The following is a 20,024-nucleotide window of genomic DNA, read 5'->3' on the forward strand; positions in this document are numbered from 1 at the left end:
AGTAATCATCATCTTTATATAGCACCAACATATCCCCACTAAAGAGAGGACATGCACAGACTAAATAAGACATTACATAGTAATACTCTAACAATTCAAACAAGAGCAGTGAGGGCCCTGCTCACCAGAGCTTACAGACTATGAAGAAAGAGAGGTGATACAACAGGAGCGAGAGCCCTGCTCACCAGAGCTTACAGACTATGAAGAAAGAGAGGTGATACAACAGGAGTGAGGGCCCTGCTCTCCAGAGCTTACAGTCTATGAAGAAAGAGAGGTGATACAACAGGAGCAAGGGCCCTGCTCACCAGAGCTTACAGTCTATGAAGAAAGAGAGGTGATACAACAGGAGCGAGGGCCCTGCTCACCAGAGCTTACAGTCTATGAAGAAAGAGAGGTGATACAACAGGAGCGAGGGCCCTGCTCACCAGAGCTTACAGACTATGAAGAAAGAGAGGTGATACAACAGGAGCGAGGGCCCTGCTCACCAGAGCCCTCAGTCTATGAAGAAAGAGAGGTGATACAACAGGAGTGAGGGCCCGGCTCACCAGAGCTTACAGTCTATGAAGAAAGAGAGGTGATACAACAGGAGCGAGGGCCCTGCTCACCAGAGCCCTCAGTCTATTAAGAAAAAGAGGTGATACAACAGGAGCGAGGGCCCTGCTCACCAGAGCTTACAGACTATGAAGAAAGAGAGGTGATACAACAGGAGCGAGGGCCCAGCTCACCAGAGCTTACAGTCTATGAAGAAAGAGAGGTGATACAACAGGAGCGACGTTCCTGCTCACCAGAGCTTACAGTCTATGAAGAAAGAGAGGTGATACAACAGGAGCGAGGGCCCAGCTCACCAGAGCTTACAGTCTATGAAGAAAGAGAGGTGATACAACAGGAGCGAGGGCCCTGCTCACCAGAGCTTACAGTCTATGAAGAAAGAGAGGTGATACAACAGGAGCGAGGGCCCTGCTCACCAGAGCTTACAGACTATGAAGAAAGAGAGGTGATACAACAGGAGCGAGGGCCCTGCTCACCAGAGCCCTCAGTCTATGAAGAAAGAGAGGTGATACAACAGGAGTGAGGGCCCGGCTCACCAGAGCTTACAGTCTATGAAGAAAGAGAGGTGATACAACAGGAGCGAGGGCCCTGCTCACCAGAGCCCTCAGTCTATTAAGAAAAAGAGGTGATACAACAGGAGCGAGGGCCCTGCTCACCAGAGCTTACAGACTATGAAGAAAGAGAGGTGATACAACAGGAGCGAGGGCCCAGCTCACCAGAGCTTACAGTCTATGAAGAAAGAGAGGTGATACAACAGGAGCGACGTTCCTGCTCACCAGAGCTTACAGTCTATGAAGAAAGAGAGGTGATACAACAGGAGCGAGGGCCCAGCTCACCAGAGCTTACAGTCTATGAAGAAAGAGAGGTGATACAACTGGAGCGAGGGCCCTGCTCACCAGAGCTTACAGTCTATAAAGAAAGAGAGGTGATACAACAGGAGCGAGGGCCCGGCTAACATGAGCGCACAGTCTGAGTTTTAAAGAATACCTATTATAATTGTTAAAATATATTGGTAGTACATGTAAATACATGAACTTGTAGTTCATGCACCTAGAAAACCGGGAGGAGAAGGCTGCAGCTGCCGTGTTCCTCATTCATTGTGTGAACCCTGTGAGAGGGTTGTTTCTGCAAGAAGAGCCTGTCTACTTATCAGGCATAAGGAGAAATGGGCGTTTAGAGAAACAAGAGAATAGAAAGAACTCTACTGCTGCCAGTTGAGTAACCATACCTTTGTGTTGTAATGTTAGGTATTGTTTAAAGGAGCACTGTGTGATCTATAAGATTGCAGCAGCATCTATAGATCTCCCCTGGCACTTCCCAGGCACGCCCCTCCCCACTAAGCTCCTCCTTCCTTGCGCCTCTGTATAATCCTCTGTATAGTTTGCGGCTGCTGCTATGATGTCAGCCTTCTGCAAGGAAGCAGGTGTACAGTGATAAAGTAGATGAGTCTCTAGAATAATTACTGCAGCTCCCCTGACTTAGACTGTCTATAATATCTCTGCTGTGTAGAGATTTCTCCTTGTTATCTATGTGATGCAGCCTCATCTTCTACTATCTTCTACCAGGGAACCGTGGAGACAGGCTGAAGCTGCATCACATTAGGATATGCAGCAATTCTGCAGTGTGAGTTAGGGCCCTATGGTGAACAGCTTTCACCCCTATCACTTGCTGCAATTGAATAGGACTCAGAGCTGGGCAGGTGTAGTGGGATGAATCTCTGGTCCCTCTGTCTCTTGACATAATGGGGAAAGAAGAAATTAAGATGTATTGCACTTAGGCTACACTATGATGTAGAGGTATGAATAGTTATGTTTCCACTACAGCGATGACCTCTTGGCCAGCAACAAATGGGTACCTTTTAAAGTTTTTTTTTTTATTTTTTTCACATGTGTGTTTAGAGCCTTCCTTGGTGTTTTGAGGTTAGCACAGTGTTTCAGAAGCCTACCGCACCCCTCTAATAACAGTTTGAAAATGGATCTGACATAGCTGTCATGGCTTTCCTGTACAAAGATGCCAGAAGGCTAGTGTAAATAGACTAGCAAAGAGACAGCCCTGTATCTGCCAAAACCTCCTTACCAGCTTATTGCCCTTCTATGTGCTCAAAGTGGAAAGGGGAGAAGAATTGCTGTACCCCATGGGTAGAGGTAGTAACCCGAGGGTGTTGTTTTTGCTGTGCTGCCCGTACCTGCACCCCTGTAGAATTCCCTTCAATCCAGATTTTATATATAGAATTGTCCTTTATGAAATCCCATCTGCTGCTTTTCATCTGCGTAGATGCTTGCAGTTTCCTTTTGCATGGCTGTTATATACCCCGATATGTTTGTGTGTTTAGGATGGAACAATCTGTTGTCTGGGGAATTGTGGGTTTTATTCCATAGGATACTGTATTGCCATTTATCTGTGTGATCATCTTTAGCTGTCAGATGGCTTCTCTGTAGTACAGTACCAGAACAGTCCCGTATATACTACAGTACATACTTATTCTTATGTCTTCATTATCATTCCTAACCGGTACCTAAGTCAAATGACATACATCTCCTAGTATTGGAAAGGGCTATTGTTTATTGTACATTCTGCTCCTGTGTTTTTCTTTATATCCTACCATCATTTTATCGTGGAGAGATGGAGGATACAGAAGAGAAATGAGTCCATTAACTGTGTTGCCATTTGTAATGTAGGAGGAACTCACCAGCACTAGTGTAGAGCACATCATCGTCAACCCCAATGCTGCTTATGACAAATTCAAAGACAAGAAGATTGGAACTAAAGGGCTAGGTAAGTGAACAACTTCTGTCCTCATACTCAAACATAAGATGAAGAGCATTAATATCTCCTGATATATTGATTTAAAGGGGTATTCGCATCTCATAAAGTAATGGCAGATCCGTGAATGGTGAGGGTCTGACCTCTGGGACCTTGACAGATCCTGAGAAGGAAGGATATGCCATGCTTTGGAGGAACTGCAGCATATTTGTATCCATTTATCATTATTAAGTGATGACATATCCTAGTTATAAACCTTTTTAAAGGGAAAACTTTCACATTCAAGATACCATCCAATTTGCAGGCATCATGCGATAGAGCAAAGTGGAGCTGAGCAGATTAATATATAGGTTGGTGGCATAATTCCCAGTATAACTTGTCATTTATTTGGTCGTTCTTGGCTGAGTAGTCAAGTTGGCGGCCCTACTCATTGATTCTCATGCTCTCTATATAGACAGTTAGGGCCCCTTTTCCACAGGAACGATAATCGGCCGAATTGGCCCGATTCGGCTGATTATCGCTCGGTGGAATAGAGAGAACGGTCATCGGCTGATCGTTCATTGAGGGCCAGACCTAAAATCATCGTTCCCCCACCACGCATCGCTACGGTGGAATACCGGTGCGCGGCGGGCGACCGACGATTTGAGAAGCGCAGCATACATTACCTGCAGGACTTCTCCTCCGCTCTGTCTTCCTACCCGGGTCCTGCGCGCTCTAGCTTCAGAATGGCCTGTCAGCTGACAGAGCCCTCAGCCAATCACAGGTCGGGACCGCCGCGGCCTGTGATTGGCTGAGTGACCTGTCAGCTGACAGGCCATTCTGAAGCCAGAGTGCGGGACCCGGGGAGGAAGACAGAGCGGAGGAGAAGACCTGACAGGTAATGTATGCTGCAAGGACATCAGTAACGATGTCCTTGCAGCCCTCGCTCAACGATCATCGGGCTGTGGAATAGGACCAGTAAAGGAGCAGCGATCTAGCAGATCGGCGCTCGTTTACATCGTTGATCGGGCCCTGCTCGGCTTGTGGAATAGGACCCTAAGTCACTGAATACAAATGAGCATGAGATTTACATGAATGAATGACAAGTTACACTGGGACTTTCCTCACAAAACTATCAGTCTGCCCAGCTCCTCCTGCTCTGTAACATAGTGCCTGCAGACTGGATTGCCTTTTGACATGTTTGAGCAGACAGGTTTCACATCTTCAACAAACTAGGGTAACACAAACATTTCCAGGTAGCTGAAGGTTTTTTTCTTGATATTTATGGCTTTATGGCATATTCACAGGATGGTAACATTAATGGAAGTATCATAAACAGTGTAGTGCCGCAAGCTATGCCGTGTCTATATCACAGGTGCTTTAGATACCTTGTTACAGAAATCCTCTGACCATTGCATTGTAGATTAAGATTCTTTGCAGAGCAACACATTTTCAGAAGCTTGCAGAGGTGTAATTCTCATTGTTCCTGACCTGGTTTATTTCCTTATGGCTACTGCTTATGCTTAGTCTCCTGATAGGTTCCCGAAAACCCCTTAATGTTCTAGTTAACATGACATCCCAATATCTAAATAACTGATACAGTGGGATGAGATGGAACAGAGACTGTAATACTAACATCACCCTGTTACTAGCTGTGAAATGCCAGCTAAGTGTCCTGGACAAACACAGAGGCATGCTGCTCTGTGAGTGTATATACATCCAAAGCAGTTTGTTACTTGTTTTTGTTCCTCACTTTACATATGGCCGTGACTCATCTCTAACAGTTGGAGATGAGGTTTCTTTTCACTAGACTTCATTTTGTATAGCAATAAACATTTTAGCTAACTGTGTTTATGCAGCGTTTCCTGCAGAGAGAAGCAAAATAACGTATTCAGTGTGATAGAAAAACATATGGGGGAATAGGATTACCATTTAGAAGGCCGCTATGCTGACTGACTTTAAAATAGTGTGTTTTTTTTATCTATATGGAGCAGCCAACACACCTCTGCTACAATGATTAAACTCCTGACCATCAGACATCTCAGTCACAAGATAACAGAGTGTTTCTTCAAACTATTTAGCTATAGATAACTGATGCAACCTTGTAGCAGTAAGCTGACCATACATATTAGGTGCAAGTTGATCAAGTGTGCCTGTGTATGTGGATTCAGAGAGAGAGCTGTCAAACAAATGACTGACAGCTATCTAAAATTTTATATATTGGATATATATTTAATACATTCTGCAATGTTGTATAAGTAGTATATGTACAGTAGTGTTTAAGTGTAAAAATACTCTCGGTATCATCTGTTGATCAGTATCATAATATTTTTCTCTTAACAGATTTCTCTGACCGAATAAGCAAGACAAAGAGGACAGGATACGAGTCTGGGGACTATGAAATTGTGAGTTTTGTTCTCTGTGCTGCCGTTTTATACCGTATGGCTTGCTTTTGCCTCCCAAACTGCTCTCCACTAGGAGGAAGAATACCTCTTAGCCAGACCAGAATCTCCTTAAGGGTGCCTTCACATGTATCAGATCGCAGCAGATTTCATGCTGTGAGTTCCACTGCTATTCCTGGTACTGTAGTTTTTTTATAGGTTTACGTACTCTCAAAGCATTTTTCATTCTGCTGCGACTATGTAAAACCCTGTCCCCCTTAACCCACCGCTGCCCGCCACAGCCAGTGATTGGCTGAGTGTGACGTTAGGGAGCCAGGAGCCACCAAAACAGGCCGGAGCATGGGCGAATAATGTATTAACTGGGCAGCGGTGGGTTAAGGGGGCGGGGCTTTACAAACGTGCAGTGGAATGAAAAATCCGCTGCAAGTATGTAAACTCGAAAATGACAGTACCGGAAATTGCATTGGTTTTCATTGCGGAACTCGCAGTATGAAATCCGCTGTGATCCGTTACGTGTGAAGGCACCCTTAAAGGGAATTTGTCACCTTAATTTACATAAGGTTTCTTTGTTTTTTTTAAGGTACAAACACACAGGGCAGATCTGCAGCGGATTTCTCGCTGCGAAATCCGCTGCGGATCCCTGCCCTCTAATGTCTATGGGAAGCCATACTCACAGCAGGCCGGATCGCGTATCAGGTGTTGTATATGCTCTAGCTGGCGGCTAACGGGGCGGTCTCTTGACATACTCTCAGTGGGATGTCTATCCTGCTGCAAGTATGACTTCCCATAGACATGGCAGGGATCCGCAGCGGATTTCGCTGCGAATATGCAGCGAGAAATCCACTGCGGATAGCCCTGTGTGTTTACAGCCTTATTCTAATCTTTTTCTATTTTCTGACTTTTTCTGAATTTTTCTTATTTCACTTTTTTCATTGTAATGGGGCAGCCATATTGCCTGAGCTGTTTTTAAAGGGATACTCCGGGCAAAATTGTATTTTTAAATATGTTATTACAACAGGAAAGTTATACAAATCCCTAACATACACTAATTATGGGAAATGCACATATAGTGCTATTTCCCTCAATTTAGTAGGCGAGGCAGGCTCACTTCCTTAAAAAACTTGTGACGTCACGTCTCAAGTGTAGCTTCCGGCAGGGGGCGCATGAAGAAGTATAGAATTAGAATAGAAGTCTTCTCCCTCCCATCCCACTGCCTGTCTCCCTCCCAGGTCCTATTACACCTGCTGGCCGGTTCCAGGCAGCTGGGTGAGCGCTCCTTATCTGACGCTCACCCCGCTGTGGAGGACCCTCCTGCACCTCCCGTCCTGTGAGCCTGTCTCCCCTGTGCGCCTCAGCGCTTACCCCGCCGCCCGGCTCCGGCGGGGTGAGCGCTCCTGCACCTCCCCCCTGCCCCACATCTTTGAGTGGGACACTTTGCACCATAGTTTCCTGCTGCCCGGTCCCATGGAGGAGCGCTCACCCCCCGCTTGGTCCCGGCGGGGTGAGCGCTCCTGCACCTCCCCCCCTGCCCCACATCTAAGTCTGTCCCCCTCTGCACCTGTCCCCTCTGCCGCCCGATCCTGTGCTGGAGCGCTCACCTGCCGCCCGCTGGGTGAGCGCTCCTTCTCCCAAGCAGCTGCCCGTCTTCCTTCAGCTAACCTGCGGCTGATACACAGCGCCTCCATCCTCGCTGCACCTCAGCGCTTACCCTGCTGCCTGCTCCTGCGCTGTGTATCAGCCACAGGTTAGCTGAGGGAAGACTGGCAGCTGCTTGGGAGAAGTAGCGCTCACCCAGCGGGCCGCGGGTGGGCGCTCCAGCACAGGACCGGGCAGCAGAGGGGACAGGTGCAGAGGGGGACAGACTTAGACTGGGACCGAGCGGCGGGTGAGCGCTCCTCCAGCAGGAAACTATGGTGCAAAGTGTCCCACTCAAATATGTGGGGCAGGGGGGGGTGCAGGAGCGCTCACCCCGCCGGCACTGGGCGGCGGTTGAGCGCTTCTCCATGCGGCAGGGAGCCCGGTGCAGAGAGAACAGGCTTAGATGTGGGGCAGGGGGGAGGTGCAGATGCGCTCACCCCGACCGGGAACGGGCGGCGGGGTAAGAGATGATGTGCACGGGGGAGACAGGCTCACAGGACGGGAGGTGCAGGAGGGTCCTCCGCAGCGGGGTGAGCGGCAGATAAGTAGGGCTCACCCCGCTGCCTGGAACCGGCCAGCAGGTGTAATAGGACCAGGGAGGGAGACAGGCAGTGGGATGGGAGGGAGAAGACTTCTATTCTAATTCTATACTTCTATAAATGCCCCTGCCGGAAGCTACACTTGAGACGTGACGTCACAAGTTTTTTAAGGAAGTGAGCCTGCCTCACCTACTAAATTGAGGGAAATAGCACTATATGTATATAGTATGTACACTATATGTATATATGTATGTACACTATAAGTAGTGTATTTTAGGGATTTGTATAACTTTCCGGTTGTAATAACATATTTAAAAATACATTTTGCCCGGAGAACCCCTTTAACAACTTTTGGTGACATGCTTTACAGCAAGGCTCATGGACATAAACGACAATAGACAGACTCTGTCTCCTTGAGATGAATGTGAAACATTACTGAGCGGGCTCTGTGACCTTTGAAGAGGTCATTCCACAGGGAGCTGCTATTGTCTCCTCTATCTACTGGTGTCACATGTTGCGGCAATGCTGTACAGATCACTTTACAGCAGACTCACCACAGACACAACAGGAAGTCTCGGCTGAGTTTTAGCCACAGTGAAAAGAATGAAAACTGCTTAATATCAGGATTATTTTATAATATAGATAGTAAGATGAAAAAATCTGAAAAAAAGGCAACAAAAATTCTTAAAAATTAGTAGCATAAAAATATTATTTAAACAATAAGTCATTTTCTAATGACACATTCCCTTTAAAATAAAGTTATCCTGTTAATTCCCTTGCCACTTTGATAAGAACCGTAAAACAGTTGTCTATAGATGGTCTTATGCTTCCGGTCCTCCAGGAGCCTTTGTATAGATCATAAAAATGAACAGCATTTTGCATTTACATGATGTATAGTGATCCTCTGTGCAACATTTAGGGGAACACATGGAAGAAAATAAAGGATGAAAAAGGTTCTTTAAACCAGAGACACACCGATGATAGTTGTTTTATACTATTCTACAGCTTTTCTTGGCTTTCGTTATTAAATGCATTCATGGAATATAGATATTGAGGAGTTTCCTACAGTGTCGTCTTCTGACATGTCTAGAATTGGAGTTAGGAAGCTGTGGGTTTTTTTTCCCTCCAATCTCCTTAGTGACTTGCAGTCCTTCCATTTGCTGCCTCATCTTTCTAATCCTTCTGGTTGCATTTCTTTTTTGTGTAGCTGGGAGAAGGGATAGGCTTGAAAGAAACTCCACAGCAGAAATATCAACGGCTCCTGCATGAAGTCCAGGAACTTAATCAAGAAGTGGAAAAAATACAGGTAAGTCTGAGATCACAATCCTTCATGACAAATGGATACTATATGTAAACAGATATTGATCAATTTATTTTTTCTTACTGTAACCAAATAGAGCACTGTTAAGGAATCTACAGCCGAGGAGAAGCTTACCCCAGTTGCATTGGCTAAACAGGTCGCAGCTTTAAAACAGCAGTTGGTGTCCAACCACCTGGAGAAGTTGTTAGGTCCTGATGCTGCCATCAATCTGACTGATCCTGATGGAGCACTGGCTAAGTAAGTGAGGCTCTTTACATCCTAAAATCTTGTTGATTGTGAGTTTTTAAGTGTATATTGACTTATTTCTTGAGGGAATAGGAATTTTCCATTTATTCCATAATGCAAGACTAAAGAAAAAATAACCAATGAAAAAATAAAGTCAGTGGCTGGTTCTATAAAACGATTTTGTTACAGGGATATCTTAAAAGAAGGAACCCTCCACTGAGCCTGAGATTAAATGGGGTGTAGCAGCAGTGATTGCACAGGCCATTCACAAGTCTGTCTGTGCACATCAGGGTCTGGGCCATGTGCATGGTGACGGCAGCACAGCCCTAGTCAAGGAAGTAAGACTGGAAATAGAGAAGGCAGGGTGGGCACCACCAAGCATACATAACAATTGATAAAAGGATACTGGGTGCAGCTGACAACCCAATTGTAATTGATTGACTCCTGACGAAGTCGCAATGTAGCGGCGATACGCGTGGGGTATTCCTTCTGCTAAATGGGGACGTGACATTGCTTATGGGTATGATGTACATGACTAACAGGATTTACTCATCATAGCTTCTCATTGTGTTATTATGTTACCCTTTCTCTGAGTCCCATGTTTGGGGGCCTTTATGGCCTATCTCATTGTAGCAGTGCAGTTTAACCTTTATTCCCAGGTTCTGCAGTTTTTCTCCCCTCCTTGGGGATTTTAGATGTTTTTAACATTGTTTGTTCAGCTGGTGTTTAATAAAGTTTATTTCTTTTTGCATCTCATTTTTGGTGTGCGCTTGACTTAGTTACCCTAGTTTTCCTCTGTCCTTCTCTCCATATATAAGGAAGTAAGACTAGCTGCATTCCCCTGCGTAGTTAAACACCCTGGAGAGCTGCTTTGCAGGAAAACATAGTGAAAGGCTGGCAGCTCCCTAATTCTAAGGGCCCTATTACATGGCCCGATATTAACCCCTTTGGGACCGGGCTAGTTTTCATTTTTGTGCTTTCATTTTTTTGTGTTTAAAAGGCCACAGCACTTGCATTTTTTCACCTACAGACTCTTATTTCACCTATGAGTCCTTATTTTTTGCGACACCAATTGTACTTTCCAATGGCAATTGGAATGGCAATTTTTCCATAAAGTGTGCTGTGAAACCGGGAACAAAATAATTTGCTTAGTGAAATTGGGGAAAAAAGCAATTTGTTCTCATTTTTGGGAGTTTCATGTTTACACCGTTCATCTTATAGTAAAACTGACATGTTATATATTTTCGTCAGTACGATTACAACGATATGTAATTAAAGGGGTACTCCGGGCCAGGGGGTATTTTGGAGGATCGTCGGGGAGGGGGTGGAAATTGAAGCCGGACGTCACTTACCTCCCCCATTCCAGCGCCGGTGCCCGGATCGCACCGCCCGGTACTCCCATCCCGCGGCTGCTTTCTGGTCAAAGCTGCCACATGAGACTGGATGTCTCAAGACAGCTCTGCCATTCAGCAGCTGAAGCAGGACTCGAGTGCTAGGCGGGACTCCGCTACGGCCACTGATTGGCAGAGCTGCCTTGAGACATCACGTATCATGCGGCAGCTCTGACCAGGGAGCGGGACGGGAGTACCGGCGCTGGAACGGGGGAGGTAAGTGACCTCTGGCTTCAATTTCCACCCCCTCCCTGGCGATCCACCAAAATACCCCCTGGCCTGGAGTACTCCTTTAATATTACTTTTATTTTACCTAACTGCTTTAAAAAAATTAAAACCTTAAAAAAAAACAAATAAATTGCTCTAATACTATCCTTATAACACTTTTTTTCCTTTGGTCTATGGGGCTGTGTGAGGTGTCATTTTTGCGCCACGATCTCTTCTCTCTATTGGTACCTTTCTTGCATATTTGCAACTTTTTGATAAGGCTAGGTTCACTCTGCGTTTTCAGCATCCGTTTAACTGATCCGTTTTTTTTTTACGGTAAAAAAAGTAGTGTCAACAGTACTTTATTGTGCGTCAAAAAAAAGCATCCATTTTTTTTATAATGGAAGTCAATGGAAAAACGGATCAAAAACTGATGCACACAAATGCATCAGTTTTTTGCAAAAAACGGATCCGTTAAACGGATGCTGAAAACGCAGTGTAAACCTAGCCCAACTTTTTATTGCAATTTTTCTGGATTTGATGTGTCACAAAATCGGCAATTTTGCACTTTACATGCACAGACAGAGAGCAGGGGAGCAGCTAGCAGCCGTCGCTATCGTTGTCTTAAAACATGTTCTATCAAAAAGACAACGATCAGCTCACATTGTGTATGTTGGCTAATTATTGCCTTTTAACGTGACCTATTACACCAAATGATTATCGGCTGTACTTGGGGCTCTATTACATCAAATTATTATTGGCTGTACTTGGGTTTCTATTTCACCAAATGATTATCGGCCGTACTTGGGGCTCTATTACACCAAATGATTATCGGCCGTACTTGGGGCTCTATTACACCAAATGATTATCGTCTGTATGATTATCGTTTGATTTAACAGGTCATGCACACTGTCATGCATTATTGTCTTAAAACATGCTCTATTAAAATGACAACAATAGTGATGGTCTACTGGCCGTCGCTCTGCGCACACGGAGCGGCGGCAGCAGACCGCCGCTACCTTCAATGGGCCAGCCGGATGATCTAAGGATCGTCTGGGCAGCCCCTCCCGCTGCTCCCTGCGGCCCCCTTGCTCCATGTCTGTGCTGCGTGTAATGAGCATGGGAACAGGAGGCGGGGTACAAGGAACATGCTCCTTAATATTGGGCCATGTAATAGGACCCTTAGAATCAGAGATTGGACCCCAACCAGCTATTCTTTATGGTGTCCCAGCCCCCCAATGTAGCTGGGTAAATAATGAAATATGTTGGGCTGGGGGACGTCACTGTGCTGGATGTAGTTGGTTATGCTCTTGAATTATATCAGTGGCTGGCAAGTGTAGAGAGTTTACATTGAAAAACGGCAAGTCTCTGCAATCTGAGGATTATCATTAAGTGTTGATATAGCTTACAATTATGTTTTAATACAAGTTAACAATATTAGGAAGGACTGATCTTTAGTGGACCCTTTGGTTAGTGCCATACAATATTAGTTGTATATTTACCTTCCCAGGCTTCTTTTTTCTTTGCAGCTTTATTTCCCTATATTTGGCACTGTATGAATTGTAGAGACATCTATTGCTGCACCAGAAACTGTGACCCTGTATGTGACTGACCTCAACAAGGTGATAGCTATACTAGTGAGAATAATTGCATCTATTTAATAGCCTTCATTCGTGCCACAGCGGAGGAAGAAATCATTTCTTGGTTCTGCAAAATCACATGATCCACCTTAACTAAGGAGAGGATCAATAAAGGATCCTCATAGGATCTCTCTGATTTTCATGAGATATGTTGCAATCTCTCTAATGACCATCCATATTCTTTGTAAATTCCCAACCATACAAGCACTAATTAGAACCTAAGCAGATCGTTGAGCATCTAGTAGCCACTTCTGTCCCTTTCTCCATAGAAATGGCATGCCCTTTTGTCAGAATTGAACATGTGTGATTGGAGGAGTCGGGGAAGATACTTCACTGTTTATCAGTCATTTAGCTAAGGGTCTGTGGTTTCTTTTTTGCTCCTAATAATAAATCTATTGATTGTCACCTTAGACGTTTATTGACCCAGTTGGATGCTGCTAAAACCAGGAAGGGTCCAGAGGGAAAAAGCCCAGCAAAAGGTTTAGGCCAAGATGCCGGCGGCTTAGTCACCTATGAATTACACTGCCGTCCTGAACAGAACAAGTTTTCCCAGGCTGCAAAGGTGCGTAGTGGAATGTAGCACATCAGACTGAATATTTTCCTTTTTATAAATGTGATGATGAACCATTGTGTCATCACTAGAGATGAGCGAACCGGGTTCGAGACGATCCGAACCCGAACGTTTGGTATTTAATTAGCTGGGGCTGCTGAACTTGGATAAAGCTCTAAGGTTGTCTGGAAAACATGGATACAGCCAATGACTATATCCATGATTTCCACATAGCCTTAGGGCTTTATCCAACTTCAGCAGCCACCGCTAATCAAATGCCGAAAGTTCGGGTTCGGATCGACTCGAGCATGCTCCAGGTTCACTCATCTCTAGTCATCACCCTTTATTTTAAAGACATTTGACAAATATCCCTATTCTTGCTGCATTACAGATAGCTGAACTGGAGAAGAGACTGGGTGAGCTGGAGGTTGCTGTGCGCTTTGATCAGGATACACAGGTTTGTTGTAGATCTGTGGAGTAAAATTTAGTAAACAATTTGGAGAGCAATAACCTTCTATAGATAACACCCACCCCCTTATTTTTGCAGAACCCACTGACTGTTGGATTACAAGGATCAAATCTGATGGTAAGTACAACTAATCCAGGATCAGAGTTAATAAGGTAATGTACACTTTTATAAGTATAGCTATTAAGTTTCCCATGCACATCAGATAGAAGTCATCTATGCCTGCTACCTGTCTAAACGGAATCTTCTGACTCTCCCATGATGGCTAATGTTGGGGTATGGAAAAACTGGATGTGTGAGATTTTAACATCACCGGTTGAGAAATGGAGGGCACTCATTAAGTCTTTTTTATTGACAATTTATTTGCGAAGATAGGACAAACAAGAAAGCATGTCTGCCGGGCAGGTGGAGCGCAGGCACAAACACAGGGCCACCCTTTTTTTTTTTTTTTTTTTTAAATATACTTTATCCAGTGGGCGCTGACGTGGGGATCCCAGTCCCAGTGGTGTGGTCTTTTTTTTTTTTTTTTTAAAAAAAAGCTGCCCGATTCCTGCAGTCACTGCTATTCTCTTCTCGTGCACCAGTCTGGCTCTATGCACTGGAGACGGGCCCGGTGCACCCCAGTGTGACAATGTCACCTCCCCTCTGACGTGGCCCTGTTCATTCTAACTGATGGTACATTCGCTTTAAGCTTAGGGAAAGCTTGACATTCTGAAGGGACACTGCTGTATACCAGCCTGACAGACCAAAAAAGCCCCATAGATATGTGTAGTGTCTATGCTATATGACAAACTTAGGCTTCAAACATGTTGTAAACAGAGCCGTGCATTATATTATATTTGTTTTGCATCTATTCTCTGGTGGCTTTTAGTTTTTTTTTTCTATCTATAAGTATGCACTTGTACTACTGTGTAATATAAGTTCACATAACCTTTTATGCTGTCTTTTCAGGACACTGTGGAAATCCTGCAGGCTAAAGTAAACATGTTAGATGTTGCGTCGCTTGATCAAGTGGAAGCCAGGCTACAGGTAACACTAGTAACATAAAACCCTGAAAATTGGTGAAATAAATGCAACATAGAGAGCCTGTATTTTATAATGCCACCCAGGAAGTTAACCTAAATTTTGTTTCATAGAGTGTCCTGGGAAAGATGAATGAAATTGCAAAGCACAAAGCAGCCATTGAGGATGCAGACACAGAGAGCAAGGTACTGCATAGAAATGTCTCAGAAAGGGGAGGAGTAGTGAATGCACAGACTGTTACATTGGGGATGTTTATTTAAGAAGGGTGGGATCTGCTGGCACCACACCGTCAAACATACCAGGCACAATCGTGTTATGTTAGCCTGGACTTTAGTATGTGTGTATTGATTCAGAGTATGGCAGCATTTACATAATCTCTAGTCTAGCTTATTGGAGATGGCAGCGTGGTTTTAATACAGTCTGTGCACTAAGGGTGGCATTTATTAAGTCCGGCGTTTTTTACGCCGGACTTATAAATACCCCCGCAGCTCCGCCGCTACGGAGATTTATGTAGAGGCGGACTGCCTCTACATAAATCCTGTGCGTGCCGGTGCGCACCGCCGAAAACCTACGCCAGCTGAGGACTGGAGTAGGTTTTCGGCGTACATTTGTGCGGAACGGATGGTAAATCGCGCGGACTCTGAGTCCGCACCCTCCGTTCCGCCCACTACACGCCCCCTTTCCGCCCCCCTGGCGTACTCGGCGGAAAGTGCCGATTTGCGAATATTTTATTCGCAAATCGTCCATTTGCGAATAAAAAAATACGCAAATCGTCACTTTCTGGCGAAAATCATCCGTTCGCCGGATGATACATGTGGCCCTAAGAGTTCATTTGAACTGTTGACTTTTTGTGTTGTCCAGGTGCATCAACTCTATGACACTGTTCAGAAGTGGGATTCCATGTCTGGGACTCTTCCCCAGGTTGTTCAGAGACTGGTGACGTTAAAGCAGCTTCATGAGCAGGGTAATACATGTTTATCATAAATACTTGGAATCAATAATGAGAGGATGATAATTTGGAAACCTTACAGTGGATGTGGGACCAGCAGGATAGATCAGTGTTGCCACATTTTTAGAATCTTTTATTTATATAAAAAGAAGCCACTTATAATCTTGTATAATATAATCTTATAATCCAACTGGCCTATCATTTTGAGCTCTCTATATAATAAATGAAACATTGATGGGTATTAGAAAATGAATGCTTTTCTAGCGGTACTTGTCATTGCATTAGAATGGAGTGTGTAGGCAGATACTAGAGAAATAAATTAACCCTTAAAGGACCGGGCCAATTTCAATTTTTGCGTTTTCGTTTTTTCCTCCTTGTGCTTAAAAGGCCATAGCACTTGCATTTTTTTTTTTACCTAGAGACCCACATGAGCCCTTATTTTTTGTGCCACTAATTGTACTTTGCAATGACAGGCTGTATTTTTTCATAAAGTACACTGGTGCCATTCGCCCTGAGGTAAAACTGACTTGTTATGCATGTTCCTCAAGTCGTTACCATTACAACGATATGTAACATGTATAACTTTTATAACGTTACCGTGCGAGATCAGGAATTAAATAAATTCATATTTTGGGTGATTACGCACACGGCGATACCAAACATGTTTGTTTATTTATTTATTTTTATTTATAACATGGGAAAAAGGGGGTGATTCAAACTTTTATTACGGGAGAGGGCTTTTTACTAATAACATTTTATTTTTCTTACACTTACACCCTGGGGGACTTCTATTATAACTACACTGATCTCTCATTGAGATCTATGCAGTATGGTTATACTGCATAGATCAATGAGAAGAAGTGCATACTCACCTTTTGAGCTGCTTGTCATCCGACATCCATCTCTCCTGTCTTGTATCTTCAGGCCCCGCCTCCTCCGGCTTTCAATCATTCTGGAGAAGGCGGCGGTCTTAAGATACAGCAACAGCCTGAGCACATTAGAGACGGATTACAAGCAGCGCTCATGGTAAGTATAAACTGCTTGTGATCTGGAAACTCACATCATGGATATATACATAATTTTTGCTATCAGTTTCCCTTTACACAAAAAGATGTGCAACCGATGGCGATAAATTTTGAAGCAGGCTTAGTAGACTTAGCAGCCAAGGATCGGCATTTTCCCAGTCCTTAGCTGATTGCTGTCACTTTTACACAGGACAATTATCAACTGCAAGGGTACTATTACACGTTGCCATTGGCTGATCGTTGATATAGGTTTGGACCTTAAATTGTCGGGCACCGATCGCGCATCGCTACGTGTAATAGCGGTGCGCGGCTGACTATATGCAAACAAGAATACATTACCTATCCATGCTGCAGGGCTCCTTTTGCACTGTGCTTGTCACTGGGTCCCGCGGGCTCCAGCTTCAGAGCGGCCTGTCTGAGCTAACAGGCTGCTCAGCCAATCACAGGCCGGAACTGCCGCGGCCAGTGATTGGCTAAGCGGCCTGTCAGCTGAGACCCAGGGAGAAGTAGAGCGCAAAAGGAGCCCTGCAGCATGGACAAGTAATGTACACAGTTTAAACAAGGACTGCAAAGACATTGGTAGCAATGTCCCTGCAGCCCTTGTTAAACAATTATTGGGCCGTGTAATAGGTGCAGTAAATGAGCGCCAATCTGCTATTATCGGGCCCCCGTGTAATACTACCCAAAGCGCTTTTTTAGCAATATGTAAAAAGGCCCTTTAGTACCGGCGTCAGCATTGTCTCAGTCAGCTGGTCCCCCCCCCCCCCCCCACCCCCCCCCCCCCCATTTAGCCACTGGGTAAAAGCCTTACTCTAAAATCCTTTGATGAGCTCTGTCTAGTGTGTATATAAGTCTGTGATTTTTTTCAGTTCTGTATAACATCTTGTCTGACGAAGAGAGCTAGACTCTCGAAAGCTTACAATCAAATATACTCAGTTAGCCTCCAAAAGGTATCGCCTGATTTCTTCTCTATTCTACTGAATTCTATGGCTAACACGGTACAACAATACTCTAAGATTCATGGTGACCTCAGTTGCTATGTCTACCGCCAAGTTTGAACCTAGTGGCTATTCCCTACAAGAGGAAGGCTGCTATGGCTGACTATAGCCATTCATATCCAAAGTAATCCATAGCTTTCAGTCTAGGATTGACTACTGGTATCCCCACAGATCATTTGAGCATAAGATCATAAGATTGTTGGCAGAAAAAAAAAGCCTTATACCTCTGGTCTGCCCTTATGTTATTTCCTTTATTATCATCTTTGCATAGATGTGTTTATCCCGGAATGTTTATCATTTATTAGCTAGCAGTGCCCTGTTTACACACATTGTTTTTGTTTTGTTTTTTTGCAATTTCTTCATATACCCTTCTTTTCCTGAAATGTGTGGGTTTAAAATTTATCTGACAATTTAGTTAATAGTTACATGAGTGTTTACTTAATTTCAATGATGGGAGTGAATGTACAATCTTCCTCTTCTTATTGATTATACCTCTAGCTATATAGCCCAGCATTGTGTCTTTCGATACTTTTAAATGACAGGCTCTTTTTTGCATACCAGGAAATGGAGTGGCAGTGCGCATCCTTAAAAACGCTCCATTTATTTCCATGCATTACTAATCAATGTACTCAAAGGGTCCTTTTAGACCAAAAGATTTGTTGGCCATGGGGGCCACAAGCAAGATTGAGATCCGTGCTCTTTTGCAATGCCTTTACGCTCCTGACAAATAGAGGGGCTCAGGCTGCACGAATGATCCTTGTATTATTCGTGCACGGAAACTGACAGCACAGATATATATATATATCTATTAGAGAGAGAGAGAATCTTTGCTGTCAGTTTAAAGATCACAAGCAGCAGTGTACCCTTACTTCCATGCTGTTTGTAATTTTCCATCACGCCCGACTCCTATCACCACCATGTGTCAGTGGTCAGACTATTTCTTATCATTGTAAATAGATGCCACAAATAGACGTTTTCAAAACGCTTGTACCATAAGTCACAGGCTGCCTCACCTGTCTTTTCTAGTAATTTTGGCTGCACCCACATTGGGTGACATTCTTAAGCGCTGGGTACATCATTCAGACCAGTGTAAAATCCTACGCATTTTTATTTTCTTGTTTCTTTGTTTATGCCTGACACAAATGTTCAGCACTCCAGGCATCCAATGTATGGGCAGTGAGTAGATGAAGCCTTGCTCTCTTCCAGCCTAAGAATTCAGAATGGCACAGGTACATCATTTTACCCTGGCCAAAGTGACAAATCCGGGGCTCTGGGATTGAAATCAGTGTATGCAGTGCTTTTGTCAGAAACCATGATGGTACCCAATAGACCCCCATTATAAGTCAGCAAGGATTGTCTCTGTAGTATTTGTTATACAACAGATCTGAGACCAGGGCTAGTGTAAACAGAACCTTACCTATATGTGTAGTTTCCCACACTATAGTAACATTATTTTACTATTGGAGTATCTATTGTAGCCATCACCCAGTGGTATAAGAGGCAGATACTATGAGTCATTATTCAGACTGTGAACAGTCACGGTGTGTCGTAATGAAGGTTGTAGCCTGACTCTGAAAGCTATTTTATACGGCCCAGTGTGCCAGGAAATTGAGCACCGACCTGTTAGTTCAGCGTTCCCTGCTTCCTGCACTGTGCTATTACATGCACAGACAGCAAGCGGGTAGCATCATCCTTAGTCCGTTCCCGCTCTTATTACATGGAGCAACGCGCAGCAGACCTACTTCAATAGGTCGTCCAAAGGATCTAAGGATGCCACTACCTGCTTGCTGTCTGTACATGTTATAGTACAGTGAAGGGAACAAGGGGGAAGAGAGCGCTGAACTAACAGGTCGGTGCTCGATTCCCCAGCGCTTTGGGTCGTATAAAACTGCTTTGAGTCAGGCTACAACCTTCATTACTACACAGTGTAAATATTTTAATTGTCAGTGAAAGCCTATGCTAAATGAACTGATAAACAGACCGATTTGTGATATTAACATGTTGAAAGACCACAATCTGTTGGCTGATCGTTGCCTTTTAACTTGTGCTATTACACTGAGCGATTATTGTCCTGAACAGTTGGTAATCGGCACAGTAAGGCCGATAACCGTTTGGTGAATAGGGCCTTTATACATGAAAGCTGTGTTTATTACTATGTAGATATACCAATTGTTGAAAAGTAATAAACAGTTTAATATTCATGGGAGAATTCTTGTTTTTCAGCCATGCAGTTTGGGCAGCTGCTCACCCATCTGGACACTACTCAGCAAATGATTTCTAACTCCCTGAAGGACAACACTGCTGCTCTGGCCTTGGTACGTAATCCTATGGTCATTCATATTCCATCTATTGAACTTCC

The 20,024-nt window shown here is 44.3% G+C and overlaps 1 protein-coding gene across 1 annotated transcript in view; it reads left to right on the forward strand.

The window, feature by feature from the left end:
• Positions 1 to 20,024, forward strand: part of DCTN2 (dynactin subunit 2) — a 30,037-nt gene that overhangs the window by 9,234 nt on the left and 779 nt on the right. The window contains exons 3-13 of the mRNA XM_069970366.1: positions 3,228 to 3,324; positions 5,635 to 5,696; positions 9,078 to 9,176; positions 9,268 to 9,428; positions 13,066 to 13,216; positions 13,596 to 13,661; positions 13,752 to 13,790; positions 14,622 to 14,699; positions 14,807 to 14,878; positions 15,555 to 15,657; positions 19,889 to 19,980. Of these exons, the coding sequence (XP_069826467.1) occupies positions 3,228 to 3,324; positions 5,635 to 5,696; positions 9,078 to 9,176; positions 9,268 to 9,428; positions 13,066 to 13,216; positions 13,596 to 13,661; positions 13,752 to 13,790; positions 14,622 to 14,699; positions 14,807 to 14,878; positions 15,555 to 15,657; positions 19,889 to 19,980 (1,020 nt within the window). The remainder of the gene's footprint in view (positions 1 to 3,227; positions 3,325 to 5,634; positions 5,697 to 9,077; positions 9,177 to 9,267; positions 9,429 to 13,065; positions 13,217 to 13,595; positions 13,662 to 13,751; positions 13,791 to 14,621; positions 14,700 to 14,806; positions 14,879 to 15,554; positions 15,658 to 19,888; positions 19,981 to 20,024) is intronic.

Source organism: Dendropsophus ebraccatus, chromosome 5 (genome assembly GCF_027789765.1).
Source record: "Dendropsophus ebraccatus isolate aDenEbr1 chromosome 5, aDenEbr1.pat, whole genome shotgun sequence".
Classification (NCBI taxonomy): Eukaryota; Metazoa; Chordata; class Amphibia; order Anura; family Hylidae; genus Dendropsophus; species Dendropsophus ebraccatus.